The 17500-nt window shown below is 49.0% G+C and overlaps 1 protein-coding gene across 9 annotated transcripts in view; it reads left to right on the forward strand.

Moving 5' to 3' along the window:
* fat1a (FAT atypical cadherin 1a) overlaps positions 1-17500 on the forward strand; it is a 72835-nt gene that overhangs the window by 36271 nt on the left and 19064 nt on the right. For 8 of the 9 annotated variants that reach the window (XR_013132681.1, XM_077013734.1, XM_077013725.1 and 5 more), the window contains exons 7-12: positions 1652-1791; positions 7508-7783; positions 8606-8816; positions 10153-14223; positions 15094-15290; positions 15878-16025. Coding sequence is in view for 8 of the 9 variants with exons in the window: in XM_077013734.1 (XP_076869849.1) it covers positions 1652-1791; positions 7508-7783; positions 8606-8816; positions 10153-14223; positions 15094-15290; positions 15878-16025 (5043 nt within the window). In the remaining variant the exon portion in view is untranslated. Of the gene's footprint in view, positions 1-470; positions 541-1651; positions 1792-7507; positions 7784-8605; positions 8817-10152; positions 14224-15093; positions 15291-15877; positions 16026-17500 lie in introns of those variants that run through there. The other variant, XM_077013761.1, reaches the window with a different exon arrangement.

The raw sequence follows: 17500 nt of genomic DNA on the forward strand, positions 1-17500 counted from the left end.
TCTTTCCCTCTCTGCCTCCTTCTCTCTCTCCCTCTCTTTCTGTCTCTTGGTTTCTCTCCCTCGGTTTCCCTCTCTCTCCCTCTCTCTGTCTCTGCCTCTCTCTCTCTCTCTCTCTCTCTCTTTATCTCTTTCTCTCTCCCTCTGTTTCCCTCTCTCCCGCTCTCTCTGTATCTCTATCTCTCTCTCCCTGTTTCCCTCTCTCTTTCTCTCTCTTTATCTCTTTCTCTCTCCCTCTGTTCCCTCTCTCCCGCTCTCTCTGTATCTCTATCTCTCTCTCCCTCTGTTTCCCTCTCTCTCTCTCTCTCTCTCTTTATCTCTTTCTCTCTCCCTCTGTTTCCCTCTCTCCCGCTCTCTCTGTATCTCTCCCGCTCTCTCTGTATCTCTCTCTCTCTCCCTCTCCTCTCTCTCTCTCTCTCTCTCTCTCTCTCTCTTCCCCCCTACCTCTCTCCCCGTCTGTTCACTTTCGGAAGACCACGGCGAGGCCTGTGAGGTGTTTTAACGTCGTGCAGATGTCTTGTGACCTGAACTGCACTGCGGAAGGTATCTGTCGCAGATCTGCCATGGGCCCGCCTCCATCCGATCTGCCATTGGCTCATACTTTCCGGCGCCAGGCCTGTGATTGGCCCAGCCATCATTGTCGAGTCCTGAACATCCCGCTCTGCTTCCTCGCGAGTGAAGGCCACCATGATAATCTGCGATGATGTTTTGGGTTAAGGTCTAGATTAGTGGTCTAGACATCTGGACTAGACATTCTAGTTTTACTGTCTCACTTTTCTCGGATGAATAAAACTTTGCTCTAGCTTTACATGGGGGTTACGGTTGGCATTTTACAGCCTTGGAAAGGCTAGTTTGACCAAAAAAGAAACGGAATGATAAATAATAGCTAATGTTAATAGAACGGCAGTGCCTCAGAAATGGGCAGGGCAAGAGGAACTGGTGCCATGATGTCATAGAGCTGGGGGTGGGCAGTGGGCGGAGCAATGTGAGCGTTCATTGCCGGATGAGGACAGCTGCATGCTCTTCCATACACATTACGCCGAGGCGTGTGTGCGCCGCGCTGTGATTCATTTGTGTGTGTGTGTGTGTGTGTGTTTCTGTTCATCTCCATCGTGGTGTTCTATTTGACATACAGCTGTATTCGTTTAACGGGCCTGTCTCCACACGGATCAATCCTGATCCTCAGGTTCATTAGTTAAGTGGCGATCCTCTATGGAGAATCCACTTCATCGTTACACTGCGATTCCTCTCGGTCTGGAAAACTCCTCGGCGTTGGTCCCAGAAGCCTCGGTTCCTGACGGCCGCTGTGATTTCATCGCCGTGCTTGTTCACACGGCTCGTGGGGGGGGGGGGGGGGGGGGGGGGGGGGGGGGGGGGGGGTCTCAGAGCGATGCTCGGCGTGTGTGTACATGGCAAGTGTGTGTAGAGATGCACGTTGGCTCCGCCTCCTCGTCCGTCAGCCTATCTAGTGTCTACAGGCGTTTGTTGCAGCCACACTGAATAAATTAAGTATTAACCATTGCTTTATAAATGTTCGTTGATGCATTTAGGGTCTTGCGGTGCATTATTAAGCCTTTACTATATGTAATAAGGCCTTTATGATGCATAGTAAGTAAGTTCTCCCAGCCCTGATGCAACTCTCCTCCCCGTGCAGGCGGGAACGCGGACAGCCGTCTGGACGTGGGGCGGGCCAGCGGAACGCTGGTGGTGGCACGGCGTCTGGACGCTGAGCAGAAGGCCCACTACAACCTGACGGTGGAGGCCACAGATGGCACGCGGACCGCCAGCACGCAGGTGAGTGTGTGTGTGTGTGTGTGTGTGTGTGTGTGTGTGTGTGACAAATCTGCGTATTGGCCTTATTTGGTGAAAAATGTCTTCAGTCGGACGTCTGTAGATTTGTTGGCCACGCACCCTCCATGTGGGCGGTGTAGGTGTGTGTGTGGTGTGTGTGTGTGTGTGTGTGTATATGTGTGTGTATCCGTGAATGCATGCCCATGAACATGTATGAGTTTGTGCATGTGTGTGTGTGCGTGGGAGTGCATGCTTGGTTGTGTGTGTGTGTGTGTGTGTGTGTGTGTGTGTGTGTGTGTGTGTGTGTGTGTGTGTGCATTAGTATGGAAAGAAAAGCCGCTCTTCCCAGACCCGGGGCCAGAGGCAGGAGGGCGGGGGGGGGAGAAAGGTGATTTCGGAGCGTTCATGGAAATTCCTCCGCCAGCCGAGAGGCTTTGGCCTGCCGCTCCGATTAGCCACAGCTCAACAGTGGGGTGTGTGCTCCCCAAACATTCCATGAACGCTTCCAGAACATTCCAGAGAACGCTCCTCAAACGCCCCGGAGAGAGAGGCCGACGCTGCTGGCAGACATTCCTCAGGCTGGCCGGAGAGATTCTCTGGCCAAGCTTTCTGGAATCTTCCATTGTCTCATACATGAAGGAGTAGGACAGTGCCGTCTGGCTGGCCACTCTCAGGACTTTTATCTCCTCTCTCTCTCTCTCTCTCTCTCTCTATAGCTTTGTTTTGTCTCTCACTTTGTTCACATATTCACTTTCTTTCTGCCTCTGTTCTCTCTCTGTCTCTTTTCTTTCACTCTCTCTCTTTCTCTATCTGTTTTGTCTCTCACTTTGTTCTCCGTTTTCATATTCACTTTCTCTTTCTGCCTCTGTTCTCTCTCTCTCTCCCTCTCCCTTTCCCTCCCTTTCTCTCTCTCTCTCTCTCATCTCTCTCTCTCTCTTTCTCTCTCTCTCTCTCTCTCTCTCTCTCTCTCTCTTTTTATGAAGCACCTGAACCTCAGTTGCATTAAAATTAGTCGAGCTGAGGCAGGATATCAACCACAATCGTTTCAGTGACTTTTGTCTGAAAGTTATGACCGTATGTGTAGTGTGTGTGTGTGTGTGTGTGTGTGTGTGTGTGTGTGTGTGTGTGTGTGTGTGTGTGCGCGCTCGTGGTGTGTGTGTGAGAACAGGCATTATTACCTTTCCACTGTCAAGTCTACCCATCATCCTTTACCTTGTCAACTTCAAATGCTTTGGAGTGAACACTTAGCCAACACCATCAAAAACTTCCTCTGATCTGGAGACCAATTTCTCAACACACACAACACACACACACACACACACACACACACACACACAGACGCACACTGCATAACTTCCCTCACTGACACAAAGGTGGGTGACATAACCCTTTTATCAGTGTGGCTGCCGCTTATCAAAGCACGTTTGCTGTTTCACCCGGTGTGAACTGATTAATCCAAGCTGCATTGTTGGAGTCCATGAGGCTGCTGTCTCTCTCTCTCACACACACACACACACACACACACACAAAGCCATCACACATTTGCATGCACACACACCACCAGATCTCTTCTCAAGCTCAGTACCCACCCGAGAGCACGAAGTTTCATGATCCAGCAGTCTCCATATAAAGGCAGTTAGGGGCTGCATGATATGGACAAAAGTATCATATCGTGATTATATTGCAGTGACGATATTCCTTATATATTATACCGTACAGGTAAATTCACTGTGATGATTAAGCAATGCACTGCAGATGTTCTTTGATCACTCAACCTTACTGGTGTAGATGCAGAAGTGATCACATGATCACTCTAAAATGTTGATTATGGGTATGAGGAAGTGATCACATGATCACTCTAATGTTAATTATGGGTATGAGGAATTGATTGCATGATCACTCTAATGTTAATTATGGGTATGAGGAATTGATCACATGATCACTCTAATGCTAAATATGGGTATGAGAGGTAAAAACCTGCATTTTTTATTCTAATAAGCACCCCCTCCCACAAGCCCCCGCCCACCCACACAGGGCTTTTTTTCCCAACCGGCTAACCATCCCACCGCCGGCACCCTCTCAGCGTCCCCCCCCCACCCCGCACAGCCCCAGGGGCAGGTGTCCGCAGGTGCGAACCCCCCCAAGGTGGGGATCTACAGCTAATATTTACCCTCACTGCACTGAAAGGCAGAGAGGCGTGGACAAAACGCCTCCATGTCAGTGATTTGGAGAGGAAGAGGCAGCCAGGAATTGTGTGTGACTGGCACACCATGCAAGGCTCCCGGGCCGGACGCACACTCCCGTGGAGGTGAAGAGTCTGGAGGCTCCTTCTATTGGTCCCCCCCCCCCCCCCCCCCCCCCCCCCCCCCCCCCCCCCCCCCACCCGGATCAGAGCTAGGTGGTCATTCTCCTGACCCAAATCCATCGCTCAGGCTTGGTTTGCTTCCCTGACTGTAGCAGTGAGTGGATTCACATTCACTTTCGGATCCTTTATAGGCTGTTGCTGTTGTTGTTGTTGTTGTTGTTGTTGTTGATTTGTGGCGGAGGAAGTGAGCAGGGTAGAGATGACTGTGGAGCAGGATGATGTGAAGGATACTGTACATCACACATGCCGTAATGCTGATATTATGAGTCCTGGGAGAGAGAACCAGAACGTGAGGTGAATGCCTGTGTGTGTGTGTGTGTGTGTGTGTGTGTGTGTGTGTGTGTGTGTGTGTGTGTGTGTGTGTGCATGCTTTTTGCTGGTGGGGCCTTTTTTTTTTTTTTGCTGGTGGGCTCCGGTAGGACTTTCCTCAGGGATCAGTGCACACACACACACATTGCATTCCACTGTGGGCACTTCACATACAGGATAGAAGCCAGACAAGCTGCTCCACCCTGTGTAACTCTCTCTCTCTCTCCTCTCTCTCTCTCTCTCTCTCTCTCTCTCTCTCTCACTCTCTCACTCATTAGTCCCACCCTGTCTCTATCTACATCTCTATCTCCCTCCCTCTCTCTCCCCCTCACTAGTGCCCCTCACCTTCTCTCTCCCTCTATCCTTCTATCCCTCTATCTCTGTCTCTCCACCTCTCTCCTTCTTCAGCCTCTCTCTCCAACTCTTTACTCCTCCCTCTCTCAGGTCATGTCATCACTCCTTTTCTCTCCCTCTCTTTCGAGGGATAGGGTGGGGGTGAAGGTTTAGGTAGGAGAGTGGAGTGGTGTAGGGGGGAGGGTCGGAGACAGACACACACACACACACACACACACACACACACACACCACACACACACACACACACACACACACACACACACACACACACACACACACACACACACACACCATATGTTGTGCTGTAGTATTCCTCTCTTATGATGACCAGTGTGTTATTTTCCACAGATTATTCAGATGTCAGAGTGCTGACAGACATGTATTCATGTATACAGAGCTCTGCACTTCAGGGAAAGTTGAGGCCCATTCCCTGTGCTGTCTCCCACCGCTAGTGTCCACGCTAACGTCAACACTAACATCCATGCTAATGTCCACGCTAGCTCCAATGCTAACATTCATACTAGTGCCCCGGCTAATGTCTACGCTACAAGCCCACGCTAGCAACCATGCTAATATCCATTCTAGTGCTCATGCTAACATCCATGCTAAATGTCCACGCTACAGACCCACACTAGTTGGGCTGCTCCCCTGGGCCCTCGCCCTGCCACCCTTGTTTGTGTGTGTGTGTGTGTGTGTGTGTGTGTGTGTGTGTGTGTGTGTGTGTGTGTGTGTGTGTGTGTGTGTGTTGTATGTGTTTGTTCTCCCACTCTCTACCTCTCTACTGTGGCGTTGTTCTCCAGGATGGGGAGATCTTTATGGAGATACTGTGGTGCTCTGCTTCAGTCCACTCGCCTCCACGCGGCTTCTAGGCTGTTTACTCCAGATGTGTGTGTGTGTGTGTGTGTGTGTGTGTGTGTGTGTGTGTGTGTGTGTGTGTGTCTAGCACGTTCATTTACAGCCAGGTTAGTCCGTTAACTCTCAATTAAGTGTGCCACAGTCTCTGCCCTGACATTCAAGTGCTCTCTCCTGCTTCATAACCGTTAATGAACCTACATCCTTTTACATTACGGAGGCGAGTGGCTTGGTATTTACAGAAAGAAAATGTCAGTCTGTAACATTTTCCCCGAGGCCGACGCCTCCCATCCGTATCGGAGATTGGACATCGAGGCCCCGCCCACCTCCACTCTCAAGCCGCTGTGATGGGCAGCTGAGCAGTCGACGCTAAAATATCACCAGTGCGGTAATGTTCATTGATCCGCTCAGGATCACGGCAACATTAAACTGCCACTAATTGCTTCACCATAAAACACAGAAAGAGAGAAAGAGAGAGAGAGAGCGGGGATAGACAGAGGAAGAGAGAGAGAGACAAATGGTGGGTTAATATGTTAACTAGAGGCCCACTATTATAACTGTTCAATTGCAGACAGCTCTCTCTCCCCCATTGGCCATTCACTCGGCCATATTGCGGATGGTGTGTGCATTTGCTCTCGCATTATCGAGGATAAAAGACGTGATCGCTGCCTTGTGCAAGAAATGAACACAGAGTGCTCAATGGTTGTCCGGCCCTGGCCCTCCTGGTCCTCCCCACCCTGGCCCTACTGGACCTCCCCACCCTGGCCCTACTGGACCTCCCCACCCTGGCCCTAGTGGACCTCCCCACCCTGGCCCTCCTGGGCTGATCAGTCTGTTTGTGTAACGTTTTAACAGGGAAAGGGGTGACGCAATAGCAGGTTTAGAATATTTAATGAAAGACACGCAACAAAACTAAACAGACGCGGAACAACCCGGCATTAGGAGAAGCGAACAACAGAAGGAGGACTCAAACAACGACATGGGGTATACATTAACAGCAATATACACGAGGGTCAACGAAGCACGTACATACATAGGCAATGACACATTAACCAACCACAGAAACAAACACAGGAAACCAACAGAGACACTAACCTGTATAGGCATGTAAACGTGAAATCTAAACAGAGAGACAGCGAACTAGACACGACCACTACTAAACATGTAGGGAGGGGAGCGAGGATGAACAGAGGGTAAAAACAGATGAGAACAAACTGAACCTTTGTGAACAAGACGGACGTAGAACATGAAATGAAGACAAACCTGGACCGGACAGCAAGACACACTAGGAACACTGGGCAACTCAACACTACAATCCAGAACCGCACAGCATAGGGGATAAAGGGGAGCGCGAGGTACGGCGAAAGGGAGACAGAACAAACAATGACCGACATGGAAGCAAAACACTAGGGGGGTTTTATACACTGGAAACAAGACGGTGAAATGAGACTCGGGTGTGTGTGACAAACGACGAGGGCGTGACAGACAGGAGGAGGAACGAATGGGAGCGGGAAGCTAGGCGGGACCAGGGACGAGGGAGGGGCTGGACGTAACAGTTTGCTTTGGATTTGTTCTTAGTATGGCTTACAGTCACACTGTCTCAATAGAGTACTGTTTACTGCTATGTCATGTTTTAATACAGTACTGTCTACAGTTGTACTGGGTCTTAATAGAGTTTACAAGTGTATTGTCTCTTTTTTGAAAACCCAGTTCTGTCTCCCTCCTCTCTCTCTCTTTCTCCCTCTCTCTCTCTCCCTCTTACCTCTTTCCCCATTTTGCCCTTTCCTCCCACTTCTCCGACTGCAATATTAAACCCCGCCCACTTGTCCTCCATCAGGTCCTCGTTAGAGTGATCGATGCTAACGACCACCGGCCCCAGTTTGTGCAGCCGCGCTACGAAGTCGCTGTGCGGGAGGACGTGGCACCGGCGACTGAGGTACTCCGCCTCAGTGCCTCCGACCTCGACGAGAAGAACAAGCTGACGTTCACCCTCCTGAGCAGCACCGACCCGTTCAGCCTGCGCAAGTTCCGCCTGGACCCAGGAACCGGCATCCTCTACACCGCCGAGCGGCTGGACCACGAGACCACACGCCAGCACACGCTCACTGTTATGGTACGACCCCGCCCCACCTCACTGCCTGCCCTGCCTCTAGCTCCACCCGGCCCCGTCTCTTAAACCCGCCCCCCCATCTGATAGTGACTGCTAAGGCAATACTTGGTTCGAGGTGTTAATTTTAATTCTTTATTTTAATTTTGTTCTTGACGATTTCCCCAAATGTTTTGTCCCTGTATCAGTGTCAGTGTGTCGTATAAGTCAAATGAACTGATTAACCTTAAGAGAATCTTAAAGGTGACACAGAACTGCCATAGATGTATGTTGACCTTTTACTTTAGTTGGGTGGCAAAATATTTTTGCTGACAACTTTATCATCAGTTTTTATCACATTATTGAAAAGGACAGGTTGTCCCGAAAGACAGTGACATGCGGTGTAGGTTACCTATCATCATATTCGTAGAGCAAACCTCTGGGACAGGGACTTCACCACTTCTGCTGTAATTAGCACGAGTCCTTGCCGTTCGGACTGCGTAAGTCGGGTCTCGTTTGTGCTGTTGGGAGTTGTGTGTGTGTGGTGTTTATTTTTGTCAGATTGATTTGCTTCTGTTATTTGAGATGTTGAGTCATTCAGGTGCTGCCCTACCCAATGTCCTCGGAGAGCGTGTTTGTCTCTCTGCTCAAAGAGTGCTAGTGCATGTCTCTGAGAAATTACCAAAAGTGCCACCATTTGTATTCTTCAGGGTGTTTGATGAGTTTCTATTGGTTGACTTGGTTTAACCTCTCTCTCTCTCTCTCTCTCTCTCTCTCTCTCTCTGTCAATCTTCTGTTTTTCTTTTTTTCTTTGTTTTGCTCTGACACACACACACACACTCCTCCCAGGTTCGAGATCAGGACATACCTGTAAAGCGGAACCTCGTGCGAGTAATCGTGCACGTGGAGGACACTAACGACAACGCGCCATGGTTCTCTGGCACACCGTACGTGGGCCGCGCCTTCGAGTCTGCCGCCCTGGGCTCTGTCGTGCTGCAGGTCACCGCACTGGACAAGGACAAGGGCCAGAACGCAGAGATCACTTACAGCATCGAGTCAGGTAGTCTGCTGCTATGATGACCACTAAATCACTGACACCCCCACGAAGTTGAACACACTATCCGCACGCAGTGCAGTGGCCAAAGCTGTTCAGCAAGCCAGATTAAGATTAAAGTTATAGATTAAGATGAAAGTTTACATGGTGCATGACATACCTTTATGTTATGTGCTTGCTGTGAAAATTGAGAACTGCTGTAGTAGTGGTGGTTCTTAGTTTAGAAGCTTTAAATCTTGCGACCCAAACCGCGTGAGACGCGATGTGCCCGGACACTGTGGACCGGGACACTACAACATACCCTCAGCGGCAGGCCGCACATTCCTGGAACGCCGTTCGCGTCTCCCTCTGTGTCTCTCTGAATAACAGAGAGGAAAGTGGGAGATTTTATGTGTGCCATGCCGAGGTCTCTGGCCCACCACGCCCGCATGCATGAATGACACTTTTGACAAAGTGCAGAAACGTCATATCAGAGAGAGAGAGAGAGGGGGAGAGAGAGACAAATGTAGAGAAGGAGATAGAGTTAGCATAGGAGAAAAAGATGTGAGAAAGAGAGGCAGAGAGGAAAGAAGGGGAGTGAAACCGAATAACTGAGGGAGAGTGGGAGACAGAGAAGAGTGAAGAAGAAAGAGACGGAGAGAGAGAGAGAGAGAGAGAGAGAGAGAGCAACAGAGGAATCTCCAAGTATTCCGTAGGCTGGTGGATTCCACCCCTCCGGTTCCCATCATTGTCTTAATAAATCCCCGGTGTTTGGACAGCAGAGCGTGGCTCTTCGGTGACGTGACGCGGGCGCTGTTTAGGGCGCACGTTTTCCACGCTTCTGACATATCTCAGGCTAATTGACCTGTAAGTGCCAGACAGTCTGCAGTTCCAAGGGTGGACCCTGGCCAGCAGACACACTGGCGAAGATCCAGACATGTCAGATGCTGGAAGGTGTAATCGGCGTTTATTTTTTTTTTATGTAGCTGAGAAGTTCAACTAAATATAACCCTGCTATCAATAAAAAAGCAGGAGACCCATAATACAGTGGGGAATGACAGATATGTAAAAAAGAAAACATGGCTATATCTAAACTGAAGATGATTTGGAGGAAAAACTCTTGCAGCTGTATTCTGTGGAGGACTCTTTGTTTTGCAATCACAGTTAGTGGAACATCACATCTCATTTACACTGGCATATTCATACCATACCCCCATACCCCCCCATTCCCCATTAAGAATAAGGTATAAAAAATGCCTGGATGTAGTTCTGCAGGACTCCTCACAAGAATGAAAAAAGTCAATGCTTTAGGTAAGTGTGCTAATATATTATGTCTGTTTTATTGCCTTTTTTCCCCCTGTAGGAAACGTGGCTAATTCATTTGCCATCGATCCTGTCCTGGGGACCATCACCGTGGCAAAAGAGCTGGACCGAAGCACAAAGGACCATTTTGAGCTGCTAATAAAAGCTACAGACAGTGGAATTCCACCCCTAAGTGTGACTGCAACTGTTAACATCACCGTCACCGTCTCAGACAACGGCAAGCCCAAATTTACTGAGAAGGAATTTTCTGCCGAAGTTAGTGAAACTGCACTTCCTGGAACGTTTGTGAGCCTGGTGTCATGCATCAGCCAATCGTCTGTGTTGTATCAGATCAAAAATGGAAACGTGAATAGGGCTTTCGACATTAACCCTAACTCTGGAGTGGTTGTCACTCAGAGGGCTCTGGATTATGAGACGATGGCGTCGTACAAACTCACCATCCAGGGGACCAATATGGCAGGGCTATCTAGTAATGTGACGCTTCTAATTCACCTGAAGGATGAAAATGACAATGCGCCAGTCTTCATCCAGGAAGAGTTTACAGGAACGGTCAGTGAGTCATCCCCCGTCAACAGTGTGGTGTTGACCAAAGACAGCACGCCTCTAGTCGTCCGTGCTGTAGACGCAGACCGTGATGCTAACGCAAGGCTTGTCTACCAGATTGTTGAACCATTTGCCCTCAACTACTTCGCCATTGATTCCAGCACCGGAGCTATTAGAACCACGACTGAGCTGGATTATGAACAAAAATCCGTTTTCCATTTCACCGTGCAGGTCCATGACATGGGAGTCCCACGGCACTTTGCAGATAAGGCAGCCAACGTGACCATCGAAATAATCGATGTCAACGATTGTCCTCCGCAGTTTAGTCAAGACTTGTATGAGACCACAGTTCTAGTGCCAACTTACAAAGGTGTGAAAGTCATTGCAGTCAACGCCACTGATGCAGACTCGGGACCAAACGCCAAGCTTCTCTACTCCATTGTTGAGGGCAACATTGGAGATAAGTTCAAAATGGACCCTGTCACTGGTGTCATCACCATCCAAAATGTCACTCAACTGCGAAGCAGGTACGAACTAAGAGTTCGTGTGTCCGATGGCAGATTTTCGAAAGTGGCATCTGTAAAAATAACTGTCCGAGAGAATAAAGCAAGTGGTCTGAAGTTCACCCAGATCTCCTACAAGGCTTCTGTGCAGGAGAACTCTGTAGAGAAGACAACTCTGGCTGTCCTTGTGGCTGTTGGCATTCAAGTCAACGAGCCCCTGTTCTACACCATTCTGAACCCTGACAAGAGGTTCGAGATTGGCCGCACATCGGGAGTGCTCTTAACGACTGGGATACCTTTTGACCGTGAAGAGCAGGACACCTACGATGTCATAGTGGAAGTGAGCAAGCAGGACAAGTCATCAGACGTGGCTCATATTGTTGTAACAGTAACAGTCGAGGACGTCAACGACAACCTTCCTGTGTTCGTCAACCTGCCTTACCACGCTCTGGTGCAGGAGGATGCTGAGGTGGGCCAGGTCATCAGACAAGTGACTGCCATGGATGAGGACGCTGGAACAAACGCTCAAATAAAGTACCACCTGCAGGAGCTGAACGAGCACATCCAGATCAGCCCAAGCGGGGAACTCTCGCTGAAAAAGTTATTGGACAGGGACTCCCCAAACTCAGAGTTCACAGTCACAGTCGTGGCCACAGATGGTGGGGAGCCGCCACTATCTGCGACTGTTGAAGTGCCTGTAACCATAGTCACAAAATCCATACCGGTGTTTGAGAAACCATTCTACAGTCTAGAGATGCCCGAGAACATCCAGCTAAACACACCCATTGTCCACGTACAGGTCAATGATTCAGAAGGGCCTCGAGTGGTGTACACTATCTCAGAGGGGGATCCTTACAGTCAGTTCTCCATTGGCTTCAGTACTGGTGTTATTAATGTGGTACAGCCTCTTGATTTTGAGACACACCCAGCATATAAACTAAGCGTAAGAGCCACAGACTCACTGACTGGTGCCAAAGCTGAAGTTTTTGTTGACATCATTTTAGAGGACGTGAATGACAACCCACCCATCTTCCTCCTCAAGTACTATAATGTTAGCATTTCTGAAGCCTCTGTCATTGGTACTTCTGTAGTACAGGTCTTAGCTACTGATGCAGATACTGGTAACAACAAAATGCTGTTCTACCAAATAGTTGAGGATGAGGAACAGAGTTCTGAATACTTCACCATCGATCGGGACACTGGTACAATCTGGACAGCTAGCATGCTTAACCATGAGGAGAAGACCCAACACAAGCTAACTATCAGGGCTGTGGATGGAGGAGTTCCGGCACTTTCCAGTGAAGTCACTGTGATGATTGACGTCACGGATCTTAATGACAATGCTCCTGTGTTCTCGCAGAGCATTTATGAAGCATCAGTCAGTGAGCTGGCTCCACGCGGCCATTTTGTGACTCAGGTTCACGCTTCGGACGCAGACAGCTCTGATCGCGGGAAACTCGAGTTCTCAATCCTGTCAGGAAATGAAGAGCAGAATTTTGCCATGGACAAAGTCACTGGAGCGATTGTCATTTCCAATCACAGGAAGCCACACATGGAACCCGTCTACAACCTCAATGTCTCTGTGTCTGATGGCGTGTTCCGGAACTCCGCCCTTGTGAAGGTTTCCGTCATTGGTGCTAACTTTCAAAATCCCACTTTCCCTCAAGTCGACTACATAGTTGAACTTATGGAAAACTCCCCAGTTGGAACGCTGGTGGCAGAGGCCCAAGCGTCAGATGAAGATGCAGGTACATATGGTCGTCTGTCATACCACATTGTCAACGACATTGCTAAAGACAGGTTTTCTGTCAATGAAAAAGGTGAAATTTTCACTTTGGAGAGTCTCGATCGTGAGAATGCTTTGGAGAAAGTAATTCCGATCTCCTTAATGGCAAAAGATGGTGGCGGAAAAGTGGGCTTCTGCACCATCAATGTGATCCTGACTGACATCAACGATAATTCCCCACAATTCAGAGCTGCTGAATATCGAGTCAACTCAGCATCGGATGTTCCAAGAGGAGCAACGGTAGTGAAGATTGCAGCATCTGACATGGATGAAGGCAGCAATGCTGATATTACCTATACCATTGAAGCAGATTCTGATAATGTAGCAGAGAACTTTGAGATTCACCCAACCACTGGTGCCATTGTGACAAAAGAGAGTCTGATTGGACTAGAAAATGAGCTGTACTCTTTCTTTGTGCGTGCAAAGGATGGTGGGAACCCCTCTATGTCCTCTGTCGTCCCAGTCTATGTCAAGGTTCTGGCCCCTGAGGTGAAAGTGCCAAAGTTCATTGAGCCACACTATAGGTTTGCCATTGATGAGGATCGCACGCTAGGCTCCGACATAGATGTGATCCAGGCAGAAAGTGAACAACCAGTCATCTACAGCCTGCTAAAGGGTAATACACAGGAAAGCAACAGGGACGAAGTGTTTGTGGTGGATCGCGACACGGGAGCCCTCAAGCTAGAGAAAAAACTCGACCACGAGAGCACCAAGTGGTACCAGCTCACACTTCTCGCCCAGAGTGAACACGAAGGAAACAAGGTCGTCTCCTCTGTGGACATCAACGTACAAGTTAAGGACATCAACGATAACAGTCCTCTGTTTGAGTCGGACCCTTACGAGGCTGTCGTGGTGGAGAACCTTCCGGGGGGGACCTCTGTGATGCAGGTGAAAGCAACAGACCTGGACTCAAGCACCAACGGGCTGGTGATGTACAGTCTGGATCCCGTCCAAGACTCTGCAGACATCGTGGAACTGTTTGCTGTCCACAGCGAAACAGGATGGGTGACCACGCTGAAGGAGCTTGACCGTGAGCAAAAGAGCAAGTATACCATTGCGGTCCTGGCTACCGACAGGGGAGACAAAGTTCAAATGACAGCCAGCACCAGGGTGGACGTGACGGTCGCAGACGTGAACGACAACCCCCCACGATTCACGGCGGAAATCTACAAGGGCACAGTCAGCGAGGACGACCCTCCCGGGGGAGTTATCGCCATCCTCAGCACGACCGACGCCGACTCGGAGGACATCAACAAACAAGTAGAATATTTTATCACAGGTAATCACGTCCTAACACTTCGCTCAATTATAGTTCTATAAGTGGTCTTTGAATTGCTTGTGTGAAGACTTGAGAACTTTGTCAGCTCTTACGCAATACGAAGTTGCTTGTGCCCTTTACTAATACAGAGCACAAGTTCAAGATAGTGATAATGAACAAGCACCCAATTATCCTGTGCTAATAACAGCTCATAACAAGCAACTTAAATCATGCTGTATACGGATACCATCTGCTTTTTCAAAGACATCCCCTCCCCATTTAATCTGTAAACAAGTTTTAGAGGACCAATCTAAATATTTGGGTCATTAGGAAAAAAAAAGTCGTCCTTGTGTAATTATCTCAATAACTCATTGAAATTGGAGGGGGAAACTGAAGTTGTGGTGCTAATCAGCTCTTGCGAAAAAAAAACTTGCGCCAAGTCAAACATGACAAGGTGTCAGAAGTAGATCCGCAGTGAGTTCCACTGGGCCACAGTTCTCGTCAGGCGTCGAGGAACGAGGGCCAATCAGCCTCCTCCTCATCTTGTGCATGTCGCAAACTGATGATGTCGTTGACATTTTTGTCAGCGATCAGATGCCGCACAGACTTGAGTTACACAAGTTGTGATTAAGCTTGATGAGCTCCTGATCTGACAGGATTCACTGGTGCGACTATTGATGCCAGCAATAACACTGGCAAACATTAGACTGCTGATTAAGTGTGCATTGGCTTTACTACTTCCGGGTTGGCAGTCAGCTCTGAAATCTGTGCTGCACACACACAAACACACATGTGCATGCCCAAACACACATCTACAGTCACACACACACCATGTACATTCAGCTCCATGGTGTTGTTAATCTGAGTGTTTTCTCACTCGCTTGCGTGAAGGCGGAGACCCACTTGGGCAGTTTGGCGTGGAGTACGTGCAGGGCGAGTGGAAGGTGTCCGTGTTGAAGCCCCTGGACAGGGAGGAGACGGACAACTACCTGCTCAACCTCACCGCCACGGACGGCACCTTCACAGCCAGGGCCGTGGTGGAGGTGAAAGTCCTGGACGCCAATGACAACAGCCCCGTGTGTGAGAAGGTAGGACCGTCTGCGTCGGTGTTTCTGTGTGCAAGAAGAAAACTGTAGTCTGAGGGTGCCTGTCGATTACAGAAAATAAACGTTCATCGACTTTGCATGCCATATCAAAGACGGGAGTGCATTTCAGAGTGGGTGTGGGGTGGGGGGGGGGGGGGGTGTAGCACGGGAGAGAACAAATTTGACAGAGCCAAACCGAATTAAAAAAGGTCCTTGTGCGAAACGTAGCATTTAAGAGACAAAGGGGGTCATTCTACATTGTGAAAGCGTTACCCAGCATGCCTTGAGCGCGCCTCAATCACACACTGTTCTCAGCTTGGGCTGCTCCGGGCCGCGTTGGCTTCCAATCGCGCGGCTCCCCCAGCACCCGTGTCGATCTGCAGCCCCCACACCTCCGCCCGCACCACCCATCTGTTCCAATCTGTCATTTTCTCCTTTTTTTTCTCTGGTTTTGTCTATCACCAACATTCTTCTTTCTTTTTTCCATGTACCTTAATATCTTGGGCTTGCACATCATCCTCACTCCATTGCTCTCTCTTCCTCCCTCCCTCTCTCTCTCTCTCTCTCTCTCTCTCCCTCTCTCTACCCAGTCTCTCTACACCGAGCGGGTCCCAGAAGATGTTCCTCCTGGTCGTCTCATCCTACAGGTCTCTGCCACAGATGCTGACATCCGCTCCAACGCTCACATCTCCTATCAGATACTGGGATCCCAGCACTTCAGTCTCGACCCCGACACAGGTACAAACCCGGTGTGGGTGTGTGTGTGTGTGTGTGTGTGTGTGTGTGTGTTGTGCTAACCCTGTCCTGCAATGCAGGTCTGGTCTTCATTAGTGTCGCTGCTCCTATGGAAACCGACTGTCTTCTTTTGATCTTGTCTCTGTTCATACACACATTGAAAACACACTCAAGCCGGTGCAGGGTCTATTTCTGTCTACAAAAGAGTGTAAGGTTGCAGAAGAGCACAAACACACACACACACACACACACACATGCACACACACACACATTCAGAGTCCTGCCTCTGTATCTAAATGTTAGGCCAAGAAGAGCACATTATAATCCCTTAACAGGCTGTTGCGCACACACACACGGGCACGTATACACACTTGTACACACACGCAATCAAATATGTACACTATTGCACAAATGTACACACACAAAAATACATACACAGATGCAGACATACACATGCAGATTTTTATACAAATGTAAAAATATAGACACACACATGCCTATACAATCAATCAATCAATCAATCAAATTTTATTTATATAGCGCTTTTTACAACAGTTGTTGTCACAAAGCAGCTTTACAAGTGTCCGGGTCCTAGCCCCCAGTGAGCAAGCCAAGGGCGACAGTGGCAAGGAAAATCTCCCTATTGCTCTGCAACATATATTTTAGATGATCTATTAAAATATTACAGCTATTTTGCTTTCTTAACATCAAAGCATAGTCTGTGTCTGTCTCCCTCTCTCTCTCTGTCTGTCTGTCTCTCTCTGTCTGTCTCTCTCTGTCTGTCTCTTGCCTGCGTGTGTTGACTGCCGGTTCTTTGTAAATTGAACTTTGCAGTATGACCACAAGATGAGCAGAAATCAACAACTCTGCTGCTCCCGCACACACACTATTATGAGGGCGCCCCTTCCTGTACGTGTGTGAGACTGTGTACACATTAGTGTGTACTCATGCTCTTGTGTACACTTTTCCGTGTGTGTGTGTGTGTGTGTGTGTGTGTGTGTGTGTGTGTGTGTGTGTGTGTGTGTGTGTGTGTGTGTGTGTGTGTGTGTGTGTGTGCGTGCGTGTTTTTTGGGGGGTCTGCTCCTCTTTCTTTCCACCAAGAAGAAATGTTGTTACCATACACTAGCGACGCCAGGTGAACCAATGGGCAGACGCCAGAACCCACTGGCCACGCCCCCTCCCCTGGCCACACCCCCTTGCCCCCCTGTGTCTTTGCCATATTTCTTGCTTCTTTCTGTTCTTTTGCTCAGAGCAGTATTTTCTCTCACTCTCTTTTGGCCTGCTCTCTCTCTCTCTTCTCTCTCTCTCTCTCTCTCTCTCTCTCTCTCTCTCTCTCTCTCTCTCCTCCTCTCCTTCCCTCTGTCACTCTGGTTTTCAATTATTTACCTTTCCCCTCTTCAGACAGACATTAAAAGTGAGTTTTCCTGAGATGGATCTCATTTATTCCCTCTATCTCTCTAACGCGCTGTCACACCGCC

Source organism: Brachyhypopomus gauderio, chromosome 1 (genome assembly GCF_052324685.1).
Source record: "Brachyhypopomus gauderio isolate BG-103 chromosome 1, BGAUD_0.2, whole genome shotgun sequence".
NCBI classification, from domain to species: Eukaryota; Metazoa; Chordata; class Actinopteri; order Gymnotiformes; family Hypopomidae; genus Brachyhypopomus; species Brachyhypopomus gauderio.